This window comes from Ranitomeya imitator, chromosome 5, assembly GCF_032444005.1.
Source record: "Ranitomeya imitator isolate aRanImi1 chromosome 5, aRanImi1.pri, whole genome shotgun sequence".
Taxonomy (NCBI): domain Eukaryota; kingdom Metazoa; phylum Chordata; class Amphibia; order Anura; family Dendrobatidae; genus Ranitomeya; species Ranitomeya imitator.
In genome coordinates, this window is record NC_091286.1 from 394,052,837 (window position 1) to 394,065,564 (window position 12,728).

The window sequence follows — 12,728 nt, forward strand, 5'->3', positions numbered from 1 at the left end:
TATAAAATAATATAAACAAAATCTCTATCTATCTTTCTAACTATCTATCTAAGAATGTAAATTGAAACAGCACACAATTATACTTGTATCTGCACAGACCTTCTTAGCAGTTCATCCAATACTTGCCCAAGTCCATAATAGGGAAAAAGGAAGGCAGCACTCCAATAACTTGAGAATAAGGTTTGAGAAAGGCTCAGTGTGAGCCGAAATGTCGCCACGCTATGTTGGTCTGAATAAATTCACATGTTTATTTGAAGTTATTGGAGTGCTGCTTTCCTTTTACCATGTTATCTATCTATCTGAGGTAACTATGATTCAGAGAAAGGTCAGGAATCATCCCAGAACTACAAGTGAGGACCTGGTAAATGAACTGACAAACACTGGGACCACAGTCTAAAACAATACCATTAGTAACACACTATGCCATCATGGATTAAAATCCTGCAAGGCAAAAAGGTCTCCCTGCTCACGCCAGCAAATGTACAGGCCAATTTGAAGTTCGCCAATGACAATCTGGATGATCCAGATGAGGCATAGGAAAAGGTCGTGGTCAGATGAGACCACAATAGAACATTTTGGTATCAACTCCAATCGCAGGGTTTGGAGGAAGAGGGATGAGTACAACCTCAAGAACACCCTCCCAAGCGTGAAGCATGGTGGAGAAAACATCATTCTTTGGGTGTGTTTTTCAGCAAAAGGGACAGAGTGACTGTACCATATTGAAGGGAGAATGGATGGTGTTATGTATCTCGAGAGTTTGCCCAACAACCTCCTTCCCTCAGTAAGAACATTGAAGATGGTTCGCAGCTGGGTCTTCCAGGATGAAAATCACAAGAAACAAAGAGACATGGCAACTAAGGAGTTGCTCCATAAGAAGCATTTCAAGGTCCTGGGTTGCCTAGCCAGTCTCAGGACTTGAACCCAATAAAAAACATTTGGAGAGAGCTGAAACTCAATGATGCCCAGCAACAGCCCCAAAACATGAAACATCTGGAGGAGATCTGTATGGAGGAGTGTGCCAAAATCCCTGCTGGAGTGTGTTCAAACTTTGTCAAGAGCTGCAGGAAACGTCTGATCTCTGTAATTGAAAAAAGGTTGCTGTACTAAATATTAAAGGGAACCTGTCACCCCCAAAATCGAAGGTGAGCTAAGCCCACCGGCATCAGGGACAATCTATAGCATTCTGTAATGCTGTAGATAAGCCCCCGATGTATCCTGAAAGAAGAGAAAAAGAGGTTAGATTATACTCCCCTGGGTGAGCGGTCTGATCTGATGGGCATCGCGGTCCGGTCCAGGGCCTCCCATCTTCTTACGATGACGTCCTCTTGTCTTCATGCTGCGGCTCAGGTGCAGGTGTACTTTGCCCTGTTGAGAAAAGAGCAAAGTACTGTAGCGCACAGGCGTCGGGCCTCTCTGACCTTTCCCGGCGCCTGTGAACTGCAGTACTTTGCTCTGCCATCAACAGGGCAGACAAAGTATGCCTGCACCAGAGCCGCAGCTTGAAGACAAGAGGATGTCATCGTAAGAAGATGGGAGGCGCTGGACCGGACCACGACACCCATCGAACCAGACCGCAGCGGGACCACCCCTGGGTGAGTATAATCTAACCTCTTTTTCTCATCTTTCAAGATACATCGGGGGCTTATCTACAGCATTACAGAATGCTGTAGATAAGCCCCTGATGCCGGTGGGCTTAGATCACCTTCGATTTTGGGGGTGACAGGTTCCCTTTAAGTTCTGTTTTTCTATTGTATGAAATACAATTTTATTTTTATGGATTTTTTTAAGATTCTGCCATTCAAAGTTGAAGTTAAAATTACAGACCTCTCCACTCTTTGTTGGTGGGAAAACTTGCTAAATTGTCAGTGTAGCAAATACTTATTTTCTACACTGTTTACATAAAGTGTATACACTACAGTTCAAAAGTTTAGGGTCACTTAGAATATTTATTTTGAAAGAAAAGCACAGTTTTTCCCAATAAAGTTAACATTAAATCATTCAGAAATACACTCTATACATTGTTAATATGGTAAATGACTATTCTAGCTGCAAACGTCTGGTTTGTAATGCAATATCTTCATAGGTGTATAGAGGCCATTTCCAAAACCATCACTCCAGTGTTCTTATGGTACTATGTGTTTACTAACTGTGTAAGAAGTCTAATCGATGGTTAGAATACCCTTAAAAACCCTTGTGCAAGTATGTTAGCACAACTGAAAACAGTTTGGTTGATTAGAGAACCTATAAACCTGACCTTCCTTTGAGCTAGTTGAAAATACGGAGCATTACATTTGTTGGTTCCATTAAACTCTCAAAATGGCCAAAAAAATTACCTTCATGTGAAGCACGATAGTCTATTCTTGTTCTTAGAAATTAAGGTTATTCCATGCGGGAAATTGCCAAGAAACTGAAGATTTCCTACAACGGCGTGTACTACTCCCTTCAGAGGAGAGCACAAACAGGTTCTAACCAGAGTAGAAAGAGAAGTGGGAGGCCCCGCTGCACAACTGAGCAACAAGACAAGTGCATTAGAGTCTGTAGATTGAGAAATCGACGCCTCACAGGTCCTCAACTGGCAGCTTCATAAAATAGTACACGCAAAACGCCAGTATCAACATCTACAGTGAAGAGGCTACTCCGGGATGCAGGCCTTCAGGGCAGAGTGGCAAAGAAAAAGCCATATCTGAGACTGGATAATAAAAGGAAAAGATTAATATGGGCAAAAGAACACAGACATTGGACAGAGGAAGAAAGGAATAAAGTGTTATGGACAGACGAATCCAAGTTTGAGATGTTGGAATCACACAGAAGAATATTTGTGAGATGCAGAACAACTGAAAAGATGCTGGAAGAGTGCCTGATGCCATCTGTCGAGCAGGGTGTAGCTAATGTGATGGTCTGGGGTTGCTTTGGTGCTGGTAAAGTGGGAGATTTGTACAAGGTAAAAGGGATTTTGAATAAGGAAGGCTATCATTCCTTGCCATAACCTGTGGACAGCGCTTGATTAGAGTCAACTTCATCCTACAACAGGACAATGACCAAAAGCACACTTCCAAATTATGCAAGAAATATGTAGGGAAGAAGCAGGCAGCTGATATTCTATCTGTAATGGAGTGGCCAGCTCAGTCACCAGATCTCAACCCCATTGAGCTGTTGTGGGAGCAGCTTGACCATATGGCACACAAAAAGTGCCCATCAAGCCAAACCAACTTGTGGGAGGGGCTTTTGGATGCATGGGTTGAAATTTCTCCAGATTACCTCAGCAAATTAACTGCTAGAATGCCAAAGGTCTGCAATGCTGTAATTGCTGCAAAGGGAGCATTCTTTGACAAAAGCAAAGTTTGAAGGAGAAAATTATTATTTCAAATAAAAATCTTTTTTTCCAACCTTGTCAGTGTCTGTACTAAATTTTCAATTCACTTGGCAACTCTTTTGATTAATAAAAGTATGAGTTTTCATGGAAAACACAAAATTCTATATATGTATATATATATATATATATATATATATATATATATATATATATATATAATGAGGTAAAGTGTATAAACAATTATGTATTTTTAATGCTGGGCTAAATTGTAAGGTTGATTTGATGCTTAAAATTATATGGAATGAAAGATGCATTTAAAACATAGAACCTTAAAAAGGAATCTGTCAGCAGGTTCTTGTTATTGAATTTGAGAGCATCATAATATAGGAGACGAGACTATGATCCCAATGTTGTGTCACTTACTAGGCAATCAGCATTTTATCAGCAAAAGATCACATTGGACTACAGCTCATGGGCAGATCAGTCTAATTTGTGTATCCTCACCCCCATTGCTGAGTAGCAGCTTGTTCACAATGCACAGTGTACACAGAAAGCTGCCAGTATGGGGTGTGGTTGGGTAAGGTTATACACTGTTCAACTCTTAAGGTAACATCACATTTAGCGACTCTGCAGAGATCTAGACAACGATGCCGATCGCTGCAGCGTCGCTGTGCGGTCGCTGGAGAGCTGTCACACAGGTAGCTCTCCAGCGACCAACTATGCGAAGTCGCCTGGTAACCAGGGTAAACATCGGGTTACTAAGCGCAGGGCCGCGCTTAGTAACCCGATGTTTACCCTGGTTACCAGTGTAAATGTAAAAAAAAACAAACACTACCTACTTACATTCAGGTGTCTGTCCCCTGGCGCTCTGCTTCCTGCACTGTCAGCGTCGGCCGGCTATAAAGCACAGCTGTGACGTCACCACTCTACTTTATGGCCAGCCGGCGCTCACAGTCAGTGCAGGAAGCAGAGCGCCGGGGGACAGACACCGGAATGTAAGTATGTAGTGTTTTTTTTTACATTTACACTGGTAACCAGGGTAACCATCGGGTCACTAAGCGCGGCCCTGCGCTTAGTAACCCGATGTTTACACTGGTTACCAGTGAAGACATCGCTGAAGCGGCGTCACAAACGCCGATTCAGCGATGTCTGTGGGAGATCCAGCGACAAAATAAAGTTCTGGCGTTTCTGCTCCAACCAACGATGTCACAGCAGGATCCCGATCGCTGCTGCGTGTCAAACACAACGATATCTGTTATGACCTGGTGGTAAGGACAATAATGGACCTGGTGGTTAAGAGCACACGGAATGACCTGATAGTTACAAATAATATAGGACGAGCTCTGAGACGTGGAAACTCTGCTGACCGCAATCCCTAATCCTATCACACACACTAGAAATAGCCGTGGATTGCTCCTAACGCTCCCTATGCAACTCGACACAGCCTAAGGAACTAGCTAGCCCTGAAGATAGAAAAATAAGCCTACCTTGCCTCAGAGAAATTCCCCAAAGGAAAAGGCAGCCCCCCACATATAATGACTGTGAGTAAAGATGAAAATACAAACACAGAGATGAAATAGATTTAGCAAAGTGAGGCCCGACTTACTGAACAGACTGAGGATAGGAAAGGTAACTTTGAGGTCAGCACAAAAAACTACAAAAAGACCACGCAGAGGGCGCAAAAGACCCTCCGCACCGACTCACGGTGCGGAGGCGCTCCCTCTGCGTCCCAGAGCTTCCAGCAAGCAAGACAAAAATCAAAATAGCAAGCTGGACAGAAAAATAGCAAACTAAAGAAAAACAAGCAGGAACTTAGCTTCTGCTGGGAAGACAGGTCACAAGAACGATCCAGGAGTGAACTAGACCAATACTGGAACATTGACAGGTGGCATGGAGCAATGATCTAAGTGGAGCTAAATAGAGCAGCCAGCTAACGAATTAACCTCGTCACCTGTGGAAGGAAACTCAGAAGCCGCAGCCCCACTCACAACCAACAGAGGAAGCCCATGGACAGAACCAGCCGAAGTACCATTCATGACCACAGGAGGGAGCTTGACAACAGAATTCACAACAGTACCCCCCCCTTGAGGAGGGGTCACCGAACCCTCACCAGAGCCGCCAGGCCGACCAGGACGAGCCAAATGAAAGGCACGAACCAGATCGGCAGCATGAACATCGGAATACATTATGGATGGCAAAAGAAGCTGGAAGGGTCAAACGAAACGACACAGGATTGAGAACCTCAGAAATCTTATATGGACCAATGAAACGAGGCTTAAACTTAGGAGAGGAAACCTTCATAGGAACATAACGAGATGACAACCAAACCAAATCCCCAACACGAAGTCGGGGACCTACACAGCGCCGGCGGTTAGCGAAACGTTGAGCCTTCTCCTGGGACAATGTTAAATTGTCCACCACATGAGTCCAAATCTGCTGCAACCTATCCACCACAGTATCTACACCAGGACAGTCCGAAGACTCAACCTGCCCTGAAGAGAAACGAGGATGGAAACCAGAATTGCAGAAAAATGGCGAAACCAAAGTAGCCGAGCTGGACCGATTATTAAGGGCGAACTCAGCCAAAGGCAAAAAGGACACCCAATCATCCTGATCAGCAGAAACAAAGCATCTCAGATATGTTTCCAAAGTCTGATTAGTTCGTTCGGTTTGGCCATTTGTCTGAGGATGGAAAGCCGAGGAAAAAGACAAATCAATGCCCATCCTAGCACAAAAGGCTCGCCAAAACCTCGAAACAAACTGGGAACCTCTGTCCGAAACGATGTTCTCCGGAATGCCATGTAAACGAACCACATGCTGGAAAAACAATGGCACCAAATCAGAGGAGGAAGGCAATTTAGACAAGGGTACCAAATGGACCATCTTAGAGAAGCGATCACAAACCACCCAAATGACCGACATGTTTTGAGAGACGGGGAGATCCGAAATAAAATCCATAGAGATATGCATCCAGGGCCTCTTCGGGACCGGCAAGGGCAAAAGCAACCCACTGGCATGAGAACAGCAGGGCTTAGCCCGAGCACAAGTCCCACAGGACTGCACAAAAGAACGAACATCCCGCGACAAAGACGGCCACCAAAAGGATCTAGCCACCAAATCTCTGGTACCAAAGATTCCAGGATGACCAGCCAACACCGAACAATGAACCTCAGAGATAACTCTACTAGTCCATTTATCAGGGACAAACAGTTTCTCCGCTGGGCAACGGTCAGGTCTATCAGCCTGAAATTTTTGCTGTACCCGCCGCAAATCAGGGGAGATGGCAGACAAAATTACCCCCTCTTTGAGAATACCCGTGGGCTCAGGAACACCCGGAGAGTCGGGCACAAAACTCCTTGACAGGGCATCAGCCTTCACATTCTTAGAGCCTGGAAGGTACGAAACCACAAAATCAAAGCGGGAGAAAAATAGCGACCAACGAGCATGTCTAGGATTCAACCATTTGGCAGACTCGAGATAAGTCAAATTCTTGTGATCCGTCAAGACCACCACGCGATGCTTGGCTCCTTCAAGCCAATTATGCCACTCCTCGAATGCCCACTTCATGGCCAACAACTCTCGATTGCCAACATCATAATTGCGCTCAGCAGGCGAAAACTTTCTAGAAAAGAAGGCACATGGTTTCATCACCGAGCCATCAGAACTTCTTTGCGACAAAACAGCCCCTGCTCCAATCTCAAAAGCATCAACCTCGACCTGAAACGGAAGAGAAACATCTGGCTGGCACAACACAGGGGCAGAAGAAAAACGACACTTTAACTCCTGAAATGCTTCCACAGCCGCAGAAGACCAATTGACCACATCAGCACCCTTCTTGGTCAAATCAGTCAACGGTTTAGCAACACTAGAAAAATTACTGATGAAGCGACGATAAAAATTAGCAAAGCCCAGGAACTTTTGCAGACTCTTCACAGATGTCGGCTGAGTCCAATCATAAATGGCCTGGACTTTAACAGGGTCCTTCTCGATAGTAGAAGGGGAAAAAATGAAACCCAAAAATGAAACCTTCTGAACTCCAAAGATACATTTGACCCCTTCACAAACAAAGAATTCGCACGAAGGACCTGGAACACCATTCTGACCTGCTTCACGTGAGACTCCCAATCATCCGAAAAGACCAAAATATCATCCAAACATACAATCAGGAATTTATCCAGGTACTCTCGGAAGATGTCATGCATAAAGGACTGAAATACTGATGGAGCATTGGAAAGCCCGAATGGCATAACCAGGTACTCAAAATGGCCCTCGGGCGTATTAAATGCTGTTTTCCATTCATCGCCCTGTTTAATACGCACAAGATTATACGCACCCCGAAGATCTATCTTGGTGAACCAACAAGCCCCCTTAAGGTACCGTCACACTAGACGATATCGCTAGCGATCCGTGACGTTGCAGCGTCCTTGCTAGCGATATCGTCCAGTGTGACAGGCAGCAGCGATCAGGCCCCTGCTGTGCTGTCGCTGGTCGGGGAAGAAAGTCCAGAACTTTATTTGGTCGCTGGACTCCCCGCAGACATCACTGAATCGGCGTGTGTGACACCGATTCAGCGATGTCTTCACTGGTAACCAGGGTAAACATCGGGTAACTAAGCGCAGGGCCGCGCTTAGTAACCCGATGTTTACCCTGGTTACCATCCTAAAAGTAAAAAAAAACAAACACTACATACTTACCTACAGCCGTCTGTCCTCCAGCGCTGTGCTCTGCACTCCTCCTGCTCTGGCTGTGAGCGTCGGTCGGCCGGAAAGCAGAGCGGTGACGTCACCGCTCTGCTTTCCGGCTGCTGTGCTCACAACCAGTACAGGAGGAGTGCAGAGCACAGCGCTGGAGGACAGACGGCTGTAGGTAAGTATGTAGTTTTGTTTTTTTTTACTTTTAGGATGTAACCAGGGTAAACATCGGGTTACTAAGCGCGGCCCTGCGCTTAGTTACCCGATGTTTACCCTGGTTACCAGCATCGTTGGTCGCTGGAGAGCTGTCTGTGTGACAGCTCTCCAGCGACCAAACAACGACGCTGCAGCGATCCGGATCGTTGTCGGTATCGCTGCAGCGTCGCTAAGTGTGACGGTACCTTAAATCCGAGCAAACAAATCAGACAGCAGCGGCAAAGGATACTGAAATTTGACCGTGATCTTATTAAGAAGGCTGTAATCAATACAAGGTCTCAAAGAACCATCCTTCTTGGCCACAAAAAAGAACCCTGCTCCCAATGGTGACGACGACGGGCGAATATGACCCTTCTCCAAGGATTCCTTTACATAACTCCGCATAGCGGCGTGCTCTGGCACAGATAAATTGAACAGTCGGCCCTTAGGAAACTTACTACCAGGAATCAAATTGATAGCACAATCGCAATCCCTATGAGGAGGTAGGGCACTGGATTTGGGCTCATCAAATACATCCCGGTAATCCGACGAAAACTCCGGGACTTCAGAAGGGGTGGATGACGAAATAGACAAAAATGGAACATCACCATGTACCCCCTGACAACCCCAGCTGGACACAGACATTGATTTCCAATCCAATACTGGATTATGGACCTGTAGCCATGGCAACCCCAAAACGACCACATCATGCAGATTGTGCAACACCAAAAAGCGAATATCCTCCTGATGTGCAAGAGCCATGCACATGGTCAATTGGGTCCAGTAATGAGGCTTATTCTTGGCCAAAGGCGTAGCATCAATTCCTCTCAATGGAATAGGATACTGCAAGGGCTCCAAGAAAAAACCACAGCGCCTAGCAAACTCCAAGTCCATCAAATTCAGGGCAGCGCCTGAATCCACAAATGCCATAACAGAATAGGATGACAAAGAGCAAATCAGAGTAAAGGACAAAAGAAATTTCGACTGTATCGTACCAATGGTGGCAGACCTAGCGAAACGCTTAGTGCGCATAGGACAAACGGAGATAGCATGAGTGGAATCACCACAGTAAAAACACAGCCCATTCCGACGTCTGTTCTTGCCGTTCAGCTCTGGTCAAAGTCCTATCACATTGCATAGGCTCAGGTCTATGCTCAGATAATACCGCCAAATGGTGCACAGCTTTACGCTCACGCAAGAGTCGATCGATCTGAATGGCCAAAGACATAGACTTATTCAGACCAGCAGGCATGGGAAATCCCACCATGACATCCTTAAGGGCTTCAGAGAGACCCTTTCTGAAAATTGCTGCCAGGGCACATTCATTCCACTGAGTGAGTACAGACCACTTCCTAAACTTCTGACAATATATCTCTACCTCATTCTGACCCTGACACAGAGCCAGCAAGACTTTCTCTGCCTGATCCACTGAATTTGGTTCATCATAAAGCAATCTGAGCGCCAGAAAAAACGCTTCAACATCACGCAATGCCGGATCTCCTGGCGCAAGGGAAAATGCCCTGTCTTGAGGGTCGCCACGTAGCAAAGAAATAATGATTTTCACTTGTTGAACAGGGTCACCTGAGGAGCGAGGTTTCAAAGCAAGAAACAATTTACAACTATTCTTGAAATTCAGAAACTTAGATCTATCCACAAAAAACAAATCAGGATTTGGAATCCTAGGCTCTAACATCGGATTCTGAACCACAAAATCTTGAATGTTTTGTACCCTTGCAGTGAGATTATTCATACAAGAGGACAGACCTTGAATGTCCATATCTACACCTGTATCCTGAACCACCCAGAGGTAAAGGGGAAAAGAGAGACAAAACACACTGCAAAGAAAAAAAAATGGTCTCAGAACTTCTCTTATCCCTCTATTGAGATGCATTAATACTTTGGGCCACCTGTACTGTTATGACCTGGTGGTAAGGACAATAATGGGCCTGGTGGTTAAGAGCACACGGAATGACCTGATAGTTACAAATAATATAGGATGAGCTCTGAGACGTGGAAACTCTGCTGACCGCAATCCCTAATCCTATCACACACACTAGAAATAGCCGTGGATTGTTCCTAACGCTCCCTATGCAACTCGACACAGCCTAAGGAACTAGCTAGCCCTGAAGATAGAAAAATAAGCCTACCTTGCCTCAGAGAAATTCCCCAAAGGAAAAGGCAGCCCCCCACATATAATGACTGTGAGTAAAGATGAAAATACAAACACAGAAATGAAATAGATTTAGCAAAGTGAGGCCCGACTTACTGAACAGACTGAGGATAGGAAAGGTAACTTTGCGGTCAGCACAAAAAACTACAAAAAGACCACGCAGAGGGCGCAAAAGACCCTCCGCACCGACTCACGGTGCGGAGGCGCTCTCTCTGCGTCCCAGAGCTTCCAGCAAGCAAGACAAAAATCAAAATAGCAAGCTGGACAGAAAAATAGCAAACTAAAGAAAAACAAGCAGGAACTTAGCTTCTGCTGGGAAGACAGGTCACAAGAACGATCCAGGAGTGAACTAGACCAATACTGGAACATTGACAGGTAGCATGGAGCAATGATCTAAGTGGAGCTAAATAGAGCAGCCAGCTAACGAATTAACCTCGTCACCTGTGGAAGGAAACTCAGAAGCCGCAGCCCCACTCACAACCAACAGAGGAAGCCCATGGACAGAACCAGCCGAAGTACCATTCATGACCACAGGAGGGAACTTGACAACAGAATTCACAAAAGATATCCCTATCCAGGACGCTGCAACGTCACGGATCGCTAGCGATATCGTTGTTAAATTGTTCAGTGTGAAGGTACCTTTAGCTCTGCTGCATCTCCATCACAGAACACAGGATTTCTATGAGCAAGTAACTGAGTAAGTGATACATACCTGGAATCAGGCTTTCTTTCCTTATGTCATGGTGCTATCAGATTTCTTAGCAAAAACCTGCTGACAGATTCCCTGTAAGTGCAGTTTCATTATATATCTTATACAATATTTTATTTGTTGAATTGGTTTTTCTTTTCTCCATCTAATACCATGTTTTTAACCCTCTACCCTAGTTTCATGCTTCTTCAACTTTACCACACCTTCTGGGATCATCCTTTCACCAAACTACCCTGATGAGTATGGAAACAACATGAACTGTGTGTGGCTAATAATATCTGAGCCAGGGAGCAGGATTCATCTGATCTTTAATGACTTTGATGTGGAGCCACAGTTTGATTATGTTGCTGTAAAGGATGAGGGAATTGCAGATTTACTTGCTCTTGGAACATTTTCTGGGAATGAGGTACCTTCTCAGATTGCAAGCAACAGTCATATTGTGCGCTTAGAATTTCAGTCTGATCATTCAACAACTGGGAGAGGCTTCAATATAACCTATACCAGTAAGTATTTGCTTTCTCTGATCTTTAGAATTGTAAATGTATGCATATATTTCCTCAAAGCCATTCTCCATTTCCAAAAAATAGTATTGCTAGAATATAAAATACATTCTTGTCAGAGAAGGTCCCCCCAGCTGTTCTCCTGCCCACTAACACTCACGACTCTCCGCCGCAGTGCGTAACTGATTTCAAGTAGTGAAACTTTTGGCTCCACTCACTGCTTATGGCTAAAAATTGCAGCTTGACGGAGTGGCTGTACTATTTAAACTCCTTCATTAGGAATCATTTCATTTGCAGGGAAACATCTGTTTGGCCTGCAAAACTGCACGACCGTTAGCAACAGCCGTGCTGGTCCTGGGGTGAAACAGCTGTTTTTCTGTGAAATTAAAAGAAACTTGCCATTAAGATTCCCGATATAAAATTGCTGCTAACACAATATCCGCCTTTGAAGTAGAATTGTAATAGCTTGTTTATTGTGCCTCTGCATCTTGGCAGACCTCTAAAAATGATCTTTATTCAGTGCTCACTTGCATGATACTCAGTGTTGAGAAGTCCAATGGACCTGTGCTGACAAAGCGGGCGCCTGTAGCAAGCCAGCTAAGGCTTCTTTCACACGAGCGTCGGAATCTCCCCGACGCAATGCGTCGGGGAGAGATTCCGACGCTAGCGTTTGCTGCATTGTACAATGGGTGCAGCGGATGCATTTTTCTGGCGCATCCGCTGCCCCATTGTAAGGTGCGGGGAGGTGGGGGCGGAGTTCCGGCCGCGCATGCGTGGTCGGAAAAAGCGGTCCATCAGGAGAAAAAGACGTTACATGTAGGGTTTTTTTTCTCCCGACGGTCCGCCAAAGCACGACGCATCCGTCGCAAGACGATGCGAAGTGTGGCAGTCCGTCGCAAATGCGTCGTCAATAGAAGTCTATGGGGAAAAAACGCATCCTGCAAGCACTTTTGCAGGATGCGTTTTTTCAGTCAAACGACGCATTGTGACGGATTTAAAAAAACGCTAGTGTGAAAGTACCCTAACTCAACCACTCTGTGTTTGATGGGCTAGGCTCGTGAGTTCACAGCAGGTACTAAGATTGGACAGATACACAAAGAACATATATATTTGTATAAGGCAGGAGACATGTCGCTATCCATCGCTACAT

At 45.2% G+C, this 12,728-nt stretch overlaps 1 protein-coding gene across 1 annotated transcript in view; it reads left to right on the forward strand.

Annotated features, from left to right (window-relative positions):
• CSMD1 (CUB and Sushi multiple domains 1) overlaps positions 1-12,728 on the forward strand; it is a 3,308,788-nt gene that overhangs the window by 2,359,104 nt on the left and 936,956 nt on the right. Inside the window, exon 14 of the mRNA XM_069726899.1 lies at positions 11,255-11,581. Coding sequence (XP_069583000.1) covers positions 11,255-11,581 — 327 coding nt within the window. The remainder of the gene's footprint in view (positions 1-11,254; positions 11,582-12,728) is intronic.